The following is a 20,471-nucleotide window of genomic DNA, read 5'->3' on the forward strand; positions in this document are numbered from 1 at the left end:
CTGATTAGAAACTGTTCAGTAGGGATATGCAAATTTTATTGCAGAATTGTGATCTAAGATATTACGTACAAACTAATATATGCAGAAGAATATTACACCAGTGTTCAACCCAATTAATCAGTTACCACCCAAAAAAAGTGCCAGGTGGTATGCCTGGCTAAAAGGGGCTGGGGAGAACACTGATACACATTGCCTCTTGTTTTTAGCAATGCCCCCTCCTTAAAGCACTGTAAACCCACTGTAATGCTGTCCTATGAGTCTTTCTCCTTTGTCCTGTTCTGCCTTTCGGGTTAGCTGATGTCCAGTTTATTTTCCGGATTGCAACAATGAAAATCAGCATTTTTTGTTTTCTATATTACAATGAGAAAAGTTTGACCAAGACTTCATATCATCTCAATTGCTGCACATCTATCGATACAAAACATGTCCACATCTATCTCTTTTTTTCCCATCCAATTATAAATATTTTGAAGTTTAAGTTCCAGTTAGAAGACTTTCATACAACAGAAGACTTGGTTAAGTGATTTGTTTGACTTGTGCTAGAATGGACTTTTTAATAAAGGTGTAACCAAAGAATTTGCCCTCATAATACTAGTAAAAGGAAACCATCAATAGTCGTGCTGAAAATATAGCTACATTATGGGTTTTTTTTATATAGTGATGCATTTTCAATAGAGATATTATCATTATTTCATGTTACAATCGTTTTTCAATGTTTACCTCAGCCTTACAAAAGTAATAAAGGTTCCAACAATGAAATCCTAGTGAATTGTGTGCTGAAGCATCTTCTTAAATATGTCTCTTCCATGTCCCCTGTTCCTACACCAACAATGTGAAAAAACAATAGTTGAAGTTTGCTTTGTTGGGTTTTTGATATCCCTTATATTTCTAGTAAAGTAATAATTTTTGTGTGTGGTCCACATAATTTTTAATTTATAATAGGTTGTAATTATGTGATTTACAATCTATATGTTTATTTTCTTGTTGCAACATAAGTGAATTCCTCAGTTCAAAACCTCACCAATATAAATCCAATTACAGCACATACTGTAATTGTTTGTGGTTTTCTGCTTTGCAAGTAATGCTTCCAGCAGTTCACATAAAGCTTAATTAAAATTAAAAGTTGTTAAGGTTAGAACAATCTATTTCTATCTACAACTTCATTTTTCTAACCATTATCTTGAGATGCTGTATTGTACTAACATTTTCCTTTTCTCAAGCATGTAAGCATATGGGCAACAAAAATGTTAGAATTTATGAGATTTACTGCTTGATGAAAGCACAGGGACGGGATGGCAACAATATGAAACATTTTGACAGCAAAAAGTAGGAATTAGGTGACATTGTCCAGTTTGTTTCCATCCAGTTTTCATCTGTTTATATCTCCTCCACATATCAATGAACTTTTGAATGTTTTAGAATATTGTCAACATTGCCTTCCTTGATGATCGATTGAATTATTCAGTGGAAATCTTCATGCCACAGCAGACCCATCTGTTTTTTTTATACTTTCATTTGATAACACTAAATCTGTGTTCCAATTTTAAGCTATGTTAACACTGGTGGTAAGGTTGTGGGGCATTTACCGCTTCCTCATACCAGTTAACCACTGCCTGGGGGAAATGCACGACAGTCGGCAGTTCAGTACCTTTCACAGTTACATGCCGTCAAATCTGCAAATGCTGGTTCTTTAAGAACAAGTGCTGTAGTACAAGTGGCCAGCTGCTTGGAGCTATGTGGAATCACTTGCTTCTTCCATTGGTCTGAACCTACCCTTAGGGCTTTTTCCTCCCCAAGACCCACTTACTTCACCTCTCTCTGACAACTGTACTCCCCTAAATCAGTTGTCTTGTGATGCTCTATTTCTGAATTTGTCTTTGACACTAGGTATTCTCCCCAGTCCCTTTTAGGTGGGCACACCACCTGGCACTTTTTAGTAAGCACCCAGCTGTTTTTTTGGTGGTTGCTGAAGATTTTGGTCCTATATAGGTGCTGCCACCCATCTACAATATCTTCCTACCCAGTTTATTACATTTCTGGATTGAACACTGGAAACTGTTTACCGATGGCAGGGTGACTTCAGGTGTCCCCATCACTGTATACATGATGACAATTATTGTCTGTCCAGCGGCAGGTTCCAGAAGTTGATTCTTTATGAGGGACATTAGTGCGAGGGGGCTGAACAGTGTACATCTGCAGCACTGAATTATTGGCTCCCTGCACCCACAAATGGCACTGACAATGACCAGACTCAGGAATTTAGTGTGTATCTCTTGCTTTACAAACTAATGAATCAAGAATTTTACATAATGAGTTGTAAGAGTTATGAGGACGGTAGATGAGCTTTAAAGGTTCTAGTAGGAATATGTATTTTGTTTGTCAGTTTTCAGAGTACTTATTTAGATTCTATGTTTAAATTAAGAAAATCTTCATTAACTGGTAAAAAAAACATTACAAAAACCGTTCTGACAAGCACACGTTCCACAGCTCCTTAAGACTGGAGAAGATAGACTATCATAGGTGAACCTTGGTGGTCTAACAAACTTGGAATATATTTCTTACAAATCACTTACTATTTGTTTATAAATGTTTTCTATACTGGACCAGATCCATTCTAGGTTTGCTGGATCATCCAGGTTCTCCGATAAATGTCTATATTCTCCAGTCTTGGAGAGCTTTAATAAATCTAATAGACATCATGTTGGACCTGGTATTCATAAACAATTCACCTGGCGGTGGCATTTTAGCACTGTTTTTTTTTGCTCAATTGATTGATTCTGTCGCTACTCAGTAGAACAGTCACAGTTCTTCACATGGTCCAAACTCCTTCTGGCCGAATATCGTCAACATAGGAATCAATAGGCCACAACACAGCTGATCTGTATTATTCTCCCACTAGATATCCTCCTGTTGTTCTTCTTTCCTCCCAATAGGATAAACATGCATGCTGTAGAAGTAATTTTCTGCATGTCCATCTGTAATCTAATATTTTTCGTCTCCTTAAAGCCAACATGCATACACAAGTCACAAAGAATGCTGGGCAGTTCTGCCGTTGTCCAAAGACCTAATTCCATTTAAACCCTCTTTTCCAGGCACTAAACATGCTGACCCCCTATTTTTCTTTTTTCAATACATTTGGAAAGTTTTGTTGAGGAAAATAAAACTTTTAAATGTTAAGAAGCGTTTGTTAGGAACTTTGTGCATATGATGTGACTGTCCACAAACCATGTATGGCTGGATACTGCATTATTTCAACTAGAAAGTAATTCAACCTCTCCCTGGATTATCCTATGTCACTTCTGAAAGGTGGAATCCGATGGGATTATGGCAGTGTCCTTTCATTTTGTTCATGACTATAAAGGAGGTGTCGATTAGAAGACAATGCTCTTTACAGTTAAGGAAGCACAGGATGAGCAGGGTGTGAGCTGTGTCTATCTAATGAACAAAGCCTTAAAAATGTGTCATTGTAATTCATGGAACAAAGTTAGGGCATGACATTTAATACAGGAAACCCTTTTGAATCAAGTAATCACTACAAAACCATATGGTTGCTGTCATTCACCACTTTTGATATTTAAACTATTATGTTATAAAGACTACAAGAAATCAGATTCCATGTTTCCTTTATGGCTGAGAATATAGTTTAATAATTTCACAATGAATTATTACTTCAACATTGTTTACCCTGAGAACTTTGAGTGTTCTGTAATTTAAAGCCCTAGATGTTTCAGCTTGACAAAACCATCTTGTTAAATGATATCTTGGGCACATGTTCAGTGTTTTTGACTTGATGTGTGAACTTTAAAGAAAATGGTTTTGCTAATTTCATTGTTGTGGGTGTCCCAGGGGATCATTGAGGTATAAATGATTTGGTGGTTTTTCATGGAAAATTAACAACTGTCTAACAAGGCATCATGGCTAGAATGAATATCCGGAGATCTTGTGAAATAAATCTTTATAAGACACCTCTGCATTGGGACTGAACAGAGTTTCCATAGAGACAATGTACAAATGTTTGTATGGAGGAAAACAATATTTCCGTGCGGGTTTCTTGGAAGCTTGAAGCCTGTATGTAGGTGGCAAAAAGGGGCAATCGTAATGTCACCAGTGTACTCTCATGTTCTGATTTAATTTAAACATTTATTTTTGTTTTAGCTTCTTGTTGTGTTCTTTATTAATTTAAGTTGATTAAAAATTCCATGTACATCTTTTCTTCTTTCGGGTAGCCATTCATAATGAATACACCTCTTTGGGAAAACAATAAATCTATTACAGTAAGTGGTAGAAAAATAAAATAAAAATAAAAAAGTAAATGTCGTCATTAGCAACCTATTTGCTTTTACTGTTCATTTTATTGCAAAAAAGAATTCAGATTGGGGAAGAACGACACTTTTGTTCTCCTTTTTTGTTGAGCAGCATTAATGAGTTCATCCCGGTGTTTTTAAGGATCAGCTGACCCAACGGTTAGCACAAACACTTTAGTATCAGTGGGAAGCTTTTGAAGATCATATATAGAGGAAACTGATATGGAGATTCATAATACCATGTCATGTATTCCATTCGCACAGAACTCCTCTGTATCTCCATATTGTACAGAAATGTTGGAACATCCCAAATGATACCAATGGTAGATGGATGAATAATTGTAGAAACTGCATTATTATTTATTTATTATTATTATTATTATTATTAAACAGGATTTATATAGCGCCAACATATTACGCAGCGCTTTACATTAAATAGGGATTGCAAATGACAGACTAATACAGACAGTGATACAGGAGGAGAGGACCCTGCCCCGAAGAGCTGTTTTTATTGTATGTATATGTATGTATTTTGTATTTATATGCATATGTTTTTTTAATTATTTTTTCAAGCAGTATTCTTTATATAAATATAATAGACAAATATCCTATATACTTGAGTATAAATCAAGTTATTTTAGGGTTCTATGTTTAAATGTAAGAGCATTACCTGTTAATTTTAGATTATTTTGATTTAAGCGGAGAACTAGGAAGGGAGGTGCTACCAGTGGAAAAGACAAATCAAATGATATACAATAAATGCATTTTGGCCTGACATAGGACCTAAAGTAGAGAAAGCCATTACTTTGAACAAATATTGGGCCAAATCCAGTTAGTGGTACATCATTGATACCCTGCCTTGCTGGTACATACAAAAAACAATAATAAAAATATAAATGATTGACAAAGTAAATAATGCTTAACAAACATACAATACATGGTATAGAAAATATTGTTAGTTAATGTGGGTTTAACTAAGTCATGAGTTTGCTAAAGAGGCTAATGGTAAAGAAACAGCTTAAGATCAAAGAAGCTTTCCTAGACTTACGTTTAGGTGCTCAGATGTGTGTGTGTTTGAAACATTTTTTCTGTTAGTACTGTAACTTGGATACAATAAGATTGGTAATTTTCTGATATCAGTCATTTAGATCAACCTTCAATATATCCCAATAATACCCTAGGAAGCCGAAAACTTAGCACTGTTTGTCTCCTGTGATTTTCAAATGTTCCCCTGTCTAGAATAAATCATCCTGGTCTGTCCTCCAGATGCTTAAAGATCCAATGTAGCTGAGCTAGCTCTGTATTGTACAGTGATTGTGCACTGCTACGTGCTGGTAATATATTTTTTTTTTGTGGCCATGTCCTATTGGGAAGATGTTGGCTAACTTTCTGTCCCAGAGAATCTAAAATGTTGGGTTTAAATCTCCTTTTATCCTGACAGTGTTCAAAAAAGATGGTGTGAAGTTCTGCAGCAGGGATTCAGCAGTAAAAAATATCATCTATCCAAACAAATAATAGACTGATTTTGACCTTGGATATACAATTTGAAGATACAAATTAGGATTGACGCATTCCTTGTGATCAGCCACAGGTATTCGATGTGCTGTCCACAATATTGCCATCGTTTTTACCATTATATCTATTTGAATTTTGTATTGTGGAACGAAAAGTGGTTTCAGTTTTGATACAATGGTTAACCATACAACAAGAAAAATTACTTGTCAGATAAAGTTTCAATTGACATTTTGCCTAAAAATAAATCTGTACTCAATCCCACGTTTTTGATGAATCCGTTGTCTAATCAATCTAAAATATTTTGCATTGTGTATGTTTAGTTTTAGACCTTAAATGTGGTGGCTGCATTAGTTTTGTTTTTACTATGTACTATATCTATGGAGGATCACCATTGCCACCCTAGGCTGATTTTCTAATTGTGACAAGCAGCTTCCCTTCTCTTTATTTCTCTTACATAGGGAAGTTGGTTTGTGTAGTTTACAGAAATAGTTTGGAGAGGTAATCACTTTGTGTACTATTTTGATCCAATTATATTGGGTTTCTACCAGATGTGTGCTTGCAGACAATGTGTTCCTGAAAAAAAAACTTCTGTACATACATAGGTAATAAACTGAAATGTTTTGACCTCAAAATGCCATTAGAAAAAGAATCCAGGTTTATACTGGGATCACACCAATAGATGGTGCTGTATCCTCATGTAAAGTTTGTAGACATTATTAGAATTCATTACACCTTTTACATGGGAATTCAGCACCATCTACTGGTGGCCAATAATAATGGACAAAAAATCATTTAGGAACAAACTCATCATAACCAAATCAAATCAAAAGTGAAAAACATTTTCCTACAAATAGAGTAAAGAAAAGATAGGCCATGTGACTTTATTATTAATATTATTATTATTATCAACAATAATAATAATAATAAATTATTATTAATAATAGTATTAATAATAAATACATTTAAAAAATGTTTTAAGTAATACCACCCCATGGAGGTATTTTTTCCACAATACTTTTATCGGCATTTCTGTTAATGACTGTTTTGAATTTTGTCCTTTAGGTTTTTACTGAAGTCAATGTAGTTTTCCTGTTTTTTGTTTTTTTCTTTGGTAAAAGTAGGTAGTTTGGTTTATGTTTGGATCAGTTTATATTTGAGTATATACAGTAATACAGCCACCGCATGGACTGGTAGGATGAAATATATAATATTTTTGTTCTGGGTTTTTTATGTTGTGATTTTACAGTTGCTTTCTTCATTCTCCAAGGTTAACAGACCTCTCTGTTGCAGCAGTACCATGTACAAACAGGCAATTATATATATGAGGAGTAGTACACTGTCAAGTTTGCCAACACCATCAAATAGAGCAGGTATAATTCTTTTTCAGAAATGAAACACGTTACTGCCGAGGCTCTGAACTCTGCCGCTATATTCTCATTCCAAGTCTGTGAAAGACAAGACTCAAGATGACTTTGATTTCATTGTATACGCAGCAGAATTGGCTGCATGGTTTGATTTCAATCACATCCCTTTTTTGTCTATTATATAGATCCTGTGTATGTTCCTGTTGTACAGTAACCCAATGCTTATCAGGTTAGGCGGTAATTCACTGTTTATCCACAAGTATTATCTGCTTAGTTTTTTTTGTTGTTCTCATGTTAAACACATGTCACAGTAATATATATGTATAGCTAACTTAGAGAACACCAGTATGGGATTTGCTGTAATTGATTTTGTGCCAGCCTTTCCTTTCAGTGGTTAAGATGCATCAGCACATTCTGTTAAATGATGAAAAATCCTTTGTTCAAACAAACTCCCAGTGTAATCCCTGAAAACAAAGACATACCTCTCACTTTCATTGTATTCAGTGAAGGAAAAATACTACCTAAATAAACAAGATTGTCTTAATTACCTTTAGAAAATGTGCAGCCTCTCCTGCCGCCATCCTGTTTGATCTGCGGTGATCTGATATTTAATAGCAAAAAAAAAAAAATACATGGCAGACTTAATGCGTTTTTTTTTTCCAGTTGCTTGGATAACACAGAGAATAACTTGTGTTTGATGCCAAACTTTTATCTACAAATACACAAATTATTTTACTGTAAATAAAAAAGGCTTATAATGCTGCTCATCCATTCTAATAATCCAGGCGCTCATTCAAGACAGTGGTACATCAGTGATGAATCAGTTTGATTCAGGACAGTTAGGCATTGCAGTGTGGCCAGTGACCTATTCCAGTCTACAAGTGAGGAGCATCATGCTGAGGTCATGCACTTTCTTCCTGTCAGCAAGCCCCCAGTGTTGGATTGACAAGATTGTTGTTTACACTGCTGCACTACATTCGCTCAAGTAAGACCTGCTGGGCAGAGAAATACAAGGATGTAATATAAATATAGATTCAGGTATTTATGGTAGCTGAATTTAAAAATAAATTTGTAGCACGTAAAAAGAAGATGACAACCCCTTGATTATCAGTTGTTCACCCCACTATTTACATGGGTAAGTACAAAACCAGTGAAGGTAGAAAGAAAAAAGAGGGGTTAGAGTGGCACGTGTGTTAGAGAAATGATAGTTGAATTCTAATCTGTTAACATAAGAGTATTTGTAATGCATTAATCGTCAATAGTTTAATAACATCAGTCAATAAATATCCACAAACAATGTCGTAAGTTTCAATCACAAGGTTCTAAAGCATTTCGTGGAGAGGGTAATCTGCTTCTTCAGGGGAGGAGTTCTGTTTTAAATTTCAGCAGGCTTGGTGCTTTACTGGTATAGGACTATCTCAGTGGTCAAGTAAATGCCACTTATTCTGCTAATTCTGTTGTTAATGTAGAAGGACCATGGATTCAGGGTGTGGTTCTGTTTTAAGGTCACGCTCCAGAAGTGTCAGGGAAGTGCAGCTATTTTACATGTGCGGGTAGTACAATAGATGAATGGGGAAATTAATGCATATATGGATTAAACCCCAATTAAACTTTTAGTTTATATTAACTCAATACATCTCAGGCCCAACTAACTTCTTTCTCACTGGACAGCTCACTCTAAAGTTAAGCTCCAGAATTGCTATTGCAGTGAGAACGAGGTCAGTTGCCGCGAGCCTAAGGGTGTGATATTTGCTATGAAGTTTGTATATAGATGTTTATATGATTATCTTCGGTCATATGAAGTTCACATCTGCATATATTTTTGCATATGGGATAAATAGCCCGAAGAGTTGAAAACAAAAGTTAACAGGTTTATTCAGTAAGATTTTCACAAAGAACAACAATGTAAATGACCAAAATTCCAGTTTCTATCTGTTTAGTAGAGTTAAATCAGCAAAATATGTTTTTCATTGGTTAGGGTACAGGTAAGAGCAATTTTACATAGGGTTTTACAACTTTTCAATCTGGCATGCTCAACCATTGCAAAGGTTTCAGTGAGTATAATGTGTGCTTTTTGTTTTTGAGATTTTTTTGTTTTTGAGATTATGTGAGAAACTTTCACACATCAAATTTGTAGTTAAATTGCCTTACTTTTATGCCTGTTTCTGATGTCTGACTTTATATTTATCGTTTTTCCTCAAAAGCTCTTACACATACTGTAAATCCCAAACCCTACTGTTTATTGTCAACTGGCACAAAGCTTCACCCTTGGAGACACTGGTTATTAAGTAAAGGGTCTCACTCTTCGAATCAGGATGTGTAATGTTTAAACCGATACATTTTTCCTCCCATAGATTGAAAATCTCCAAGAACAGCTCAGAGATAAAGATAAACAGCTTGGGAACCTCAAAGATAGAGTCAAGTCACTGCAGACCGATTCAAGTAACACAGACACAGCTCTTGCAACTTTGGAGGAAGCTCTTTCTGAAAAGGTAACTGTGTCCGGATACCAAAACACTATACCTAACAATACCTATGGGTCTGTTTAGAAAATTGTGCTTGAAATGTGTTAAAATTCATTCAAAGTTTCCTTTTCGAATGCTTTGAAATGGTAAAAAACCTACTTTCAGGGTGAATGTAAAATTTATTTGCCAAATCTCATTGATTCCAGTTTGTCAAAATGATTTCAATTCTGATGTGGTTTTTGTGTAATAATTTGTGTTATAAGTGGTAAATAAGTAACTCTGGTCATGACATATTTAACAGTTTCAGAGAAAATACCATAAAAACATTCAGTCGAAAAAAAACAAACAGGATTTCGCGAAACATGGGAAAAGAATATTTAACTAGGTACATATCCTAGTAATTCTGTGTTGACAACTGTCCATATGCAGATAATATTACCCCAAACGACAAATGATAATGGCCTTTTAGAATCCAGAGGATGGACAGATGTTGGAGTATCATACAACACATTTTCACATGTGGCTGGTCTGTGGATTCCCATAAAGAGGCAGGAATTCTTGAAACCTGTCCCAAATTTCTTCATATATTCAGATGGAATTTTCCAGCAGCCCAGGGGTAAAGAAAGTATCTTTTTCTTGTCTACACTTATAAGTGCACCCTAAACACACTTGTATTTGGGTAAACAATGTTCTGAAAAAAAAAAGGCTGGTAGCATAGGTAGGCACTTCTTTTGTTCCACTTTATAGGTGTTTTAATATGGATCTGCTATAAAAGTAGAAGGTCCACTTTACTCACATCCCTTCACCTTCAAATTCAAATGGCTTTAAACTCCATTGAATGAAAAAGCTTAAAATGTTATACTGTAATAGTCTTGGTGTGACCTCCAATATTTCTTGGAGGCACGGGTGATGTCACTTGCCTTACCCTTTCCTTCTGTGAGAACTGGGCAAGTAACCCTTGGGATTTTGAGCACCCAGCTTTCCAGCCTCTTTCAAACCATCTGTATTAAGATCTTTAAATGAAGTTGATCTTCTGTTATCATGAATGGTCCGGTTAAAGATATTTGGAAAGGGAAGTGTCCATGTTGTACCCTTTAGGCCTTTCTCACATGTGCTAGACAAGCCTGCTTACTGTTTCATTAGGGTCCGTTCCTTTTCTTTATGAATAAACAGAAATTTGTGGAAGAATAAATTGTAATGGTAAAATTCTGATTTGGGGAATGCAGCATTAGGGTACCCAAATCAAGGCCTAAAATTATTATCATAAATGTATCAAAAACCCTGGTGGATGAAATGGGTACAGCACCAATATCCTCCCACCAAAAAGTGGAGGAGAATCCTAATCAATAGTAATGGCCACCATTTATGTAGCTCTTCATTTTAGGGACATTCAAGTTCTTGCATTAGCTGTTTCCTAAAACACCTACACTTAGTAAAAACACATTCTCTGACTTGCTTTAACTGTAACAACTAAGTATCATTCTTTTTGATTGAGGGGCAGCCTGTTGATTTATTAGTCAGCTTTTGTGCATTGCAGAGGTCCTTAGGTTCACTTCCATCAAGATATTATTTGCATGGTATCTTTATGTTCTACATGTAATTGGAGATACATTTTAATCCATACACCATCCAATAGACACAGCTATGCATGATAAGGTTTTATCACTGGTAAATTTCATTCCCTTTTCTTATCATCTATTTACTATTTGGAAAAGAAAAAAGATGATGATGATGTTGTATGATGATGTACTTGTACCCAGACAATCTGTACTTGACTTCTAAAGTTAAAGCTGATTTTTAGCACTAATACCTGGGGATTGTTAGTAATATGAGAGGAGGAGCAATGAAGAACTTGCTACAACCTTTGTGAACAGGTACTGTTGGATGAAATCACTTTAAGAAACTGAAGATCAGGTTTTTTACAATATCTGATAAGTTGTGTGCTCTGGGCTTAGTTCCTGCAACTGCAATAAAATACAAAACAATTAGCCATGTTAAGAAAAAAATGTTTAGCGTGCAAGCAGATCTTGCCAATGCAAATATGACTAAAACAGAAACATATTGTTGAGATTTCCCCATGTTAGTTGTTAATCAAGTAGAACCCCTTCTAACAGATGTGTTTGACTTCTCAGCCTGTACCGATGACAGGCCCAGTAGTCATCCCTTTCTAACTGACTGCAAGTGCGTAGAAGTGTTTATTAAATGGACTTCTTATATAGTCCAGTTTTATGTAATCATAGTAAATTACACCAAGCGAAAAAAATCATGAAGGCCACATGTTTTCCAGAAATTCAGCTAGATAATGTGCAAAGAAACTTGTTTTATTGACTGAATTTGACAAGGAACATTTGAACAAATAAACAAAATCTGTATTAGGTGCAAAACCCATTTTTCTGTGTTTTTTTGGGGAAATGATCAGAGTGGGTGTTCTTGTTACTTTTCACCCCGTACGTACTAAACATTTTCTAATACACTTAGCAGTATGCACAGATGTCTGTCCTTTGAGACACATTTTGTTCTGGGACCCTAAGCACAGCTTTTGTGCCCCCTTAGTTTGGTCTCTTTTTTTCTGTCCATGTGTTTTCATTATTTATGTGTCTGTGTGCCACCTTCTACCTCACTTTTACAAATATACCTTCATAGCCTGGCTGGTTCTTTGTCAGTGTCCCATTTTTTTTGGTTTGTGGGTAGATATGACAAATTAGAAAGGCACATAAACATGAATATGTCTGAAGGTAGTACGGGCAAACTGGCATATGGAGGGTGCCAAGCTAAACTGATTAAAATGGAAATGTTGACATTCAGTTCTCTGATCATCATTTTTCCATGCTGGATATCATCGATGTTATTTTTTCCAGCAAGGGACTTTTATCTTTTGAAAGGGACGACTCCAGAAAAAAACAGCAGAAATAGCAAATGGATAAAACAGTGCTACAAGTTAGGCTTCCTTTGGGTGCCAAGAGAAAGTGTTCACATTATTTAGGCATTGATGGGGATACCTGAAAAAAAAAACATCTGAATATAAAGCAAGAAAGAAAGAAGAACCAAAGCTAGTGCATCAAATGGCAGCTTTATTAAGAGAGGGGGGTTTCATAAATTTTCATAGACTAACTTTTATATAAAGATTGTAGGAAGGGCAGAGCAAAGTCCTCACTGTGAGCTAATCACAATCAAAGCAAAGAAAAAAATCTTTATGAAGCCTGGACATTTATTAACTTCTGGAGCAAGCTGTGCTTTGATATGCAAAAAAAAACCAAGCAAAAAAAAAATTAAGCTGCGTTTGTCTTGGTCATTAAAGAGTTACAAAAGGCTGCAGAAAACTATTCCCCTAAGATCACCCACAACCTCAGCTGTGTTTAGCAAATGATTTCCTCTGCTAGTCATGCAAACCTCCGTCATGCCTCTGTCCTGCACAAGAACGAGCAGGGAAGCCCCGTTCGTATCTAGAAGTCGTCCAAATGTCGGATGTCCTTAACAGGGGGACTACCTGTACTGTAAAAAAGTTTCCCTGTGTTCAGTTGTTTGTTGGTGCACTCCAGCGGTCCTTCCTCCATGTTCTCCTATTTTTGCACTGATAGGTATAAGTATTTGGGCTTGAACCATACTCTGAATAATTATAACTTTTCAAAATGACCCCCTGTGTGTGTTGCTTGACTGGCCTAATGATGTTAAATTGTGATCTTCATTGGCGTGTGCACTCTTGTAAAAGATTCAGTGTTCTTCTTAAAGAGCTGTGGATATTGTTGGCGCTTTATCATTTATGAACTATTTGCTCATTTCCAGCTGTGTTCATTTGATGTGTTCATTTTGGGTCTTGTACAGGCACATAATTCATACGTGTCTGTATAATACCACATTCATTCATTCCGTTGAAAGATGGAAGTTTCTGTGTACCGATATTAACTTTTGTTTTTGTTGAGTGGAATATTTGTTGCTATAGAATCTGTACTGAGTTTCTAACAACCTTTTTTTTTGCCCATCCACTTTAAATTTTACAGGAGAGAATCATTGAGCGTTTAAAAGAACAGCGGGAGAGGGATGATCGAGAGAGACTAGAGGAAATTGAAAACTATAAGAAAGAAAACAAGGACTTGAAAGAGAAAGTAAACAGTTTGCAAGCTGAGCTGACAGAGAAAGAGGTGGGTGATGTTAAATGAGGTTTATTGATAATGTACTTAGAAGGATTATCATTACTGATGAGAATTATACTGTATTAGTTAAAGCCAAACTCCAGGTGGTCAAAAATATATACATGTAATCTGTTTTACCTGCCAAAGGGGTGTAGTTTTGCACTGACAGATTTGTGATCCAGATATCACTGATTGTAAAGAAAGGTCAAGGACGTCCGCAATTTAAAGCTGAACCCCAGGCAAATAAATAAGGCGCAAATTAATGCATCTCTGCCATCATAATACATCATAAATGTGTTTTTTAATGCCAATATTTATACTCGAGAGAAAGATCAACCTTTATACTGGCTTTTAAAAGTCCACATTTGCAAATCGGATGGACTGCAGTTTTAAGGTGCTTGAGAAGAAGTGAAAGATTTGTACAGGCACCAGTTGTTAATTGTATACATATCCACCATATTCTGCAGAAAGAAGTATGTTATGTGTAAAGGAAAAACACAAGCATATGAAAAAGTGTAAAGGCTTACATCTTTCTCTTTCTAGGCCAGTTTATTAGACTTGAAAGAACACGCATCTTCTCTGGCTTCCTGTGGAGTCAAGCGAGACTCCAAACTAAAGTCCCTGGAAATGGCCATTGAGCAAAAGAAAGAGGAGTGCAGTAAGTTGGAAGCACAGTTGAAGAAGGTAAGTAGAATGTGCGCAACTGACTGACATGTGATATAACACATACCGCTGTAATGTGGAAACCGCCTGATAGTGTAATCAGGTGCCGCTGATTCCACAGTCCTCTATGAAGCAGCAGCATCAAAGCCTACTTTGAACTTAGGGGAGAAAACAAGCTCTTGTCATTGCTGCTGATGGAAGTTTGGAAACAGGAAAAACAATGCTCTATCACAAAAGCAATATATATAAACCACAAGTTTTGGGGCCAACAACTGCACTGACACTGATGTGAACCCAAACATATTGTAATTACAAATCAAAGCCTTTGTGGTTTTTCAGAATGAAATTGTGTCATCGGCTTGCCAAGCTGAATTCTTGGATAATATTAACTTAAACTAATCAAGAAATGTTGATTGCGGCAATGTTTCTCTAGTACAAACAAAGCTGTAGAGCAGAGAGGACAGCTACTTTCTGCAGTGCCAGCACTGAACAGGTACCATACTATCCAAATTGCTACAGAGATTTCCGCTATGTCAGTGAAAACATCTAAGGGTCACCATTCATTGACAGCAACCTCAGTACTGAAAGTCTGGTATAGTTTACCTTTTTTATGCAATTATTTTTAATTTCCAAGGAGTAGCAGCACAGAGAATATCCTGGGAGTCTTAACATGTGAGTCCACTGTAAGATCTGGCTGTTTTACTAGGCTTCTGCTCCAAGATCTGTAAACAGGTCAATACATCATAGTTTAGAAATGCTGGAAAGTTAAAGTCCAATTGATATCTCTGTAAAACATATTTATTTTGGTGGAGGCTGCATAAAATGTCTGTCTTTTGTGCTTTTTGAAAAAATATCCAAATAACAGTCGAAAGTCCTGCTGCAAGTCAGGCTGCAAAGTTCTGAGAAGGATTGCTGCTCTCTGTGTAAGACCAGCGTTTTTTCAGCACTGGTCTAAAACACAAACTGGTGAGTGATAGCTAGAATAATCAGACCTCTGCAAAAAGAGGCACTTTCTTTTTATGAAGTCTTTAGTCTAGGGGGAGAGACTTTGACTGTTGCAAAGGCTCTGTTATTAGGAAATATTAATTAATAAAATCATTATTAAATAGTAATCTGGTTATAGATTTATATAGCCTCCTTTGAAAAATAAGGTTGCTGAGAGTTCAGTTTCTCTGCCCACATACCATGAGCCTGACAAGGAAGTCTCACTTTCGTTTATTTTGTTATTTTACATTATATATAACACACCAGGATACCTGAGACTGTGTCATAGGAAAGTGAGCAGTAGATAACTGGATACCAAAGAAGATCTAGATGTTTATCTTCTGAGAAATATAGCTAGAGAGTCTAAGAAAGATCTGTCTGCAGTCCACAGCTGAGATATAAGTTTTGAGTAGATGGACCCTTTAAGGTGGGTGCTTTAATATTGATTGGCGGATATGATAGATTTGGATATTCAGCATCCAACAGAATCTCTAGATTGAGTTGGAGACAATAGCAGTGGCTGCTCTATTGATATATGCATTTGTCCTAGAGATGGATTTTCCCTTTACACATAAATAAGATCCACACCATATATTGTATTCCTGGAATGTTTACACCCCTATAAAAGCCACATATATTCAGTCTCTGTTAGACAATCTGTTATGGAAACATTGTTGGTGTTTTAGATTGCTACCTCTTGTGTCTTACTTTTGTATAGATAAGTAGCCCACAATGACCAATAGTGAGGATCAATAGGGTACCAGTCAAAACACCAATGTCTGCTAAAATCCATTGCCAAAACTGGATTTTGCATAAAAAAACAAAATGTTTGGGTTTTCTGGGCACTTTAGAATGTAGTAAAACATGTGCAAGTACCTCATGGTGCCTTTACTTTACATTTTTAGGTATACTTTAAGTACTTATACAGTCATACCCATCAGTGAATGAGCTTTAAAAGTCACTATTCAAAACAAATTGTTCTTCTCACTTTCTCCCAGCACTGAGTTGGCAGACTTCCAATCTTGTAAGGTAACTAATAAGCACAATTAAAACTACTGAAAATCTGATCACAATGGGACCAGATTGCCTTTGTTATGAAATTTAAGAATGAATTGGTCCAAAGTGCTTTTAAGCAAAAGAGGTCAGTGATGGCTTGTTTTAAAGCTCGTTTACTGCTTGTTAAGAATATGTAAATAATTAAATGTTCAAAGCATTGACCAAGGTAAAGTTAGAACTGTTCATTTAACGGGAAGAATGGGCTGTGATGAAGCTTAAACAGACGTGTTGGAGGAAATAGGAAAGGTAGGTATGAACAATTTTCTTTTACAGCTAAGGCCTTCTCTAAAAGTCTTTGTATAGCAACAATGTTGCTTTAAATATATGTGTTTCTAATGCTCATAACTTGGCTATAGTTCTTTAGATGTCACTTCAGCACGCCTTTATGGAAATTGCCTGACCAGATGTAATGTGTACAGTTTTCTCCAGTAGGAACTTTGGTGAATTTACCTCATATGGTCCCTCACAGTTTTTAACTTTTCATCTCAAGAAAGTTGAACTTTTTATTTGACAGCAATCACGTATGTTGCACTCCATTTCCTCTTCAATCTTCCATCACTTGCTAACCTGATCTTTTAGTGACAACCACCTGGTGCTTAATTAATCTTTTATTATTACTATCTTTGAAAGTTGCGTGATTAATGTGTGCCTTCGCTAAAAGCACTTCTGGTGATTCATTGCCCGAGTCCAGCACTTAATGTATCATCAAAGTGGACAGCCTACTTTATTTCATGGGTTATTTAACCTGAGAAAGGGAAAGGAACTGTATACCGTACTTTTCAGATTCTAACAATTCTCTTTTAGGAGCCAAAGTAAACAGGCGTGAGTCCCCGCGTGACTCTCGCTTTCACCGAAGAATGTTTAGGAACTTAATATTGCTATGTATTAATGACAAGCTCTTTTGTGCAAACACACTGGATTTGTCGAGTTAAAGCTGTTTTCCTGAACCTTTCCTTCTCTTTTTTTCCTTTTCTGTGTGTGTCTGTGTCATTCCCTCCTGACTTGCCAATGTAGCAAGCTGAGCAGTTGTTCAATCAGATGTACAACCCTGTAAGTGTTTTTTTATTGGAGCACATGACAAAGCATGAGAAACTCATCATCCACCAAGCTTCGACATATAACATCACCGAGGCTGTACATATATGCACTGGTTCTGCCTGCATAATATTTTCCTTTCTTTGCCGGAAATTGTCATCTGTGAGCTTCCGCTTTATGCGGCACTGCAGCGTGCATGAGAGGTGCTCCTTGAGTTTAATGCACCTTATACTTTGAAGGATCCATCAACCAGCTAGCATAACTGAACACAGCAAATGTTTTAAGGTTTGCAATAGGTCACCTAGATCTACTTGCATATGTAAAATATACAATATGTTACTTATTAGGTGTTAAATGATGAAATAGAAACAAAGACTTAGAGGGCTCCATTTGTCACAGTTTGAAATACCACAGGAGGAGAAAGAAAATAATTGGGACTCCTTTAGGCAGGGCTACCATCAGAAATTTAGGTGCCCTATACTAGTTAAATTTCTCCTTCACCCATGTTTAAAAGTCCAGCTCTATTGATCGGGGCTTGGAACAGCTATACCCCTTGTCTGTTTGGTAAGTTTCCCATAAATTCTTGTTCAAGTAAGAAGTGTCTTTGTGGACAAAGACAAAAATGAAGAAAACTTTACCACTTATATTTTTCAAATTAGGTAAATTGTCATGGTAAAGGATTCTGAACTTTAGCAGTGCATTGCTAATCTACTTGTAGGATATATACGGTCTTTAATCTTTTGAAGCATCTGTGATCCCATGTATGTTTTGCCCAATTGAAGACAAACATCTTTTTTTCCTATGTGACGATCCATGTGAAGGTGCTTAGTTTTCTGGCAATCTTATGGAATTGTTGCCTTTGGAACCCTATCCATTATTCACCATTCACTCTTTGGGCCTGATTTATTTAAGTTCTCCAGAGCTGGAGAGGATACACTTTGATTAGTAAAACTGGGTGATTTAGCAAACCTGGAATATCATTTGCTATTTGTTGGCAAATGTTTTTAATCCTGGACCAGATCCATTCTAGGTTTGCTGGATCACCCAGCTTCACTGATGAAAGTGTATCCTCTCCAGCCTTGCAGAGCTTTAATAAATCAGGCTCTTAATGCCCAGAGGGATTGAAAGTGTAATTCTGACTTTGAGTAAAAGTTTACTGTACATCTCATCTCATTAATATTTATTTAGCCTATTTGATCCCTTTCTTTTGTCATTGTTAGATCTCAACCAATTTTACTGTTAAAAATGCTTATTTTTATTTTGCCCTATTTTTTATATTTAACACAAGAGACAATTTTGTCTCCAGTGTTTTTTGTGTTGTCTGAAAGACTTGAAAACACACCTCTATGTTTAAAAGTAATTATTATGAAATTACTATAAATTTAATAGTGGTTCTTGTTTTGTTATTGTGTGTACACATATCTGACCTCTACTAAAACAGAATATAAAACCTAACATTCCTACAAGCAGCATATACTCCGTTTGATAAAAGATAAGAGATATTTAAAAATCCAAATCTTACATTACAGAAGTTTGGAGCTTATAGGAGTAAAGTATTAGAAACATGGATTTTAAATAAAGCTTTCCTTAAAACAGAGTCTTCAGGTTGATCAGCCTTTTTATATGTCAGGTTAATTCACCTTCCCGTACCTATGCATTAAACACAGCTTACCATGTTCAAAACTTGACCCCAATGACACAGCTGTTTGGCCACTGGCACTTTTTTGTTAATGTCAAAACAGGTTTTTGCCCGTCAGCGAATGCTGTGGGTTGTCTCTCCAGGCCATCTGCAGGTTAATGCCATGCTTTGCACTCTTTGACTTCTCTCCGTAATTATTTTTTCCCAATGCTGACATGGTTTTTCGATAATTAAAGTAAGCAGTTGCTCAGCTTTAATCATTGTCTGACTAACATGTGGTTTTGACAATAAAAACCCAGAGGACAACTCTGCCAATTACATTCGCCCAAAACATTATGCTTAGACCATGGTTTCTGTGCCCAGGCAATGTGTTAATCTCAGTGTGTTGCATTTTGCAACATTTTTCTCATAAGGCTCCACTTTGACTACAGTGATTGTTCTCATCTGTCTTCAAATTTATTAACTCCAGTTCCTCTTTAATCACAAACAAGTTATAACTGATGAGCCATGTATGCTGCCTTTGCTTAAGCTTTGAATTGTGGGAATTTACGAAACGACTGATTTAACAGAACATACTGTGACGTTTTTTAGCAAAAACGCAAACACGGGGATGCTCAGCTTTAAACAAAGGGAATGAGTGTCTTGAAAATCAGATGTGCTTCCAGGAGGAAAACCAAATATAATTTTGTTTTGCTTCACAACACAGCAAGCTTCTCCATCCATTATCTGTTTTCTTCAGATTGCCTAGCCCTAAGGGTTGTGTTCTGAGCCAGAACTTGCTGAGAAACAGTACCAAATATTGTTCCCATCTTTTGCAAGGCTACATAACTGGAAGGTACAAATACTAAAATGTTCCATTTTCCGGGAGTCTGCAGTGAACAGTTTAGCCAGTATAATTTATAACTTAAGGGTCCAGCTCCTGACCCCGGACCCTTTAATGGAGGACTTTTTTTGTGGAGTTTTCAGGATATTATTATTTTTTTTTGTTTAATATTTTTTCTAATATTAGTTATTTTAGTGTGTTTTTGGCTTGGGATTTGACCAGTACCAAGAGAAAAAAAAGCATACAAACAGCTTGTGTGCTCTAGTCTAGTTGTCGCATCTCCCATTAGCGTACAACTCTCTGGTGCAGTTACACTTAAATTGTAGACCTTCCCACCTTCCCACTACACACCCCCTTACCTTTCTTTTATGACATGTGCCCTAGTCCAGCACGAAATCCTACAGTTGCTTCTAAAGCACCTTTCTGTCAAGGCTTTTCCATTCATGTTCATTTATTCACATGGAGCTTTCAAATACGTGACCTGCCAAGGTAC

The 20,471-nt window shown here is 36.3% G+C and overlaps 1 protein-coding gene across 10 annotated transcripts in view; it reads left to right on the plus strand.

Annotated features, from left to right (window-relative positions):
* The window catches only part of ERC2 (ELKS/RAB6-interacting/CAST family member 2), a 574,412-nt gene that overhangs the window by 173,602 nt on the left and 380,339 nt on the right, over positions 1-20,471 (plus strand). For 7 of the 10 annotated variants that reach the window (XM_072420915.1, XM_072420919.1, XM_072420918.1 and 4 more), the window contains 4 exons: positions 9,538-9,675; positions 13,647-13,787; positions 14,322-14,462; positions 17,496-17,531. In XM_072420915.1, the coding sequence (XP_072277016.1) occupies positions 9,538-9,675; positions 13,647-13,787; positions 14,322-14,462; positions 17,496-17,531 (456 nt within the window). The remainder of the gene's footprint in view (positions 1-9,537; positions 9,676-13,646; positions 13,788-14,321; positions 14,463-17,495; positions 17,532-20,471) is intronic. The other 3 variants (XM_072420917.1, XM_072420922.1, XM_072420925.1) reach the window with 1 other exon arrangement.

The sequence above is a fragment of the Pyxicephalus adspersus genome, chromosome 8 (assembly GCF_032062135.1).
Source record: "Pyxicephalus adspersus chromosome 8, UCB_Pads_2.0, whole genome shotgun sequence".
NCBI classification, from domain to species: Eukaryota; Metazoa; Chordata; class Amphibia; order Anura; family Pyxicephalidae; genus Pyxicephalus; species Pyxicephalus adspersus.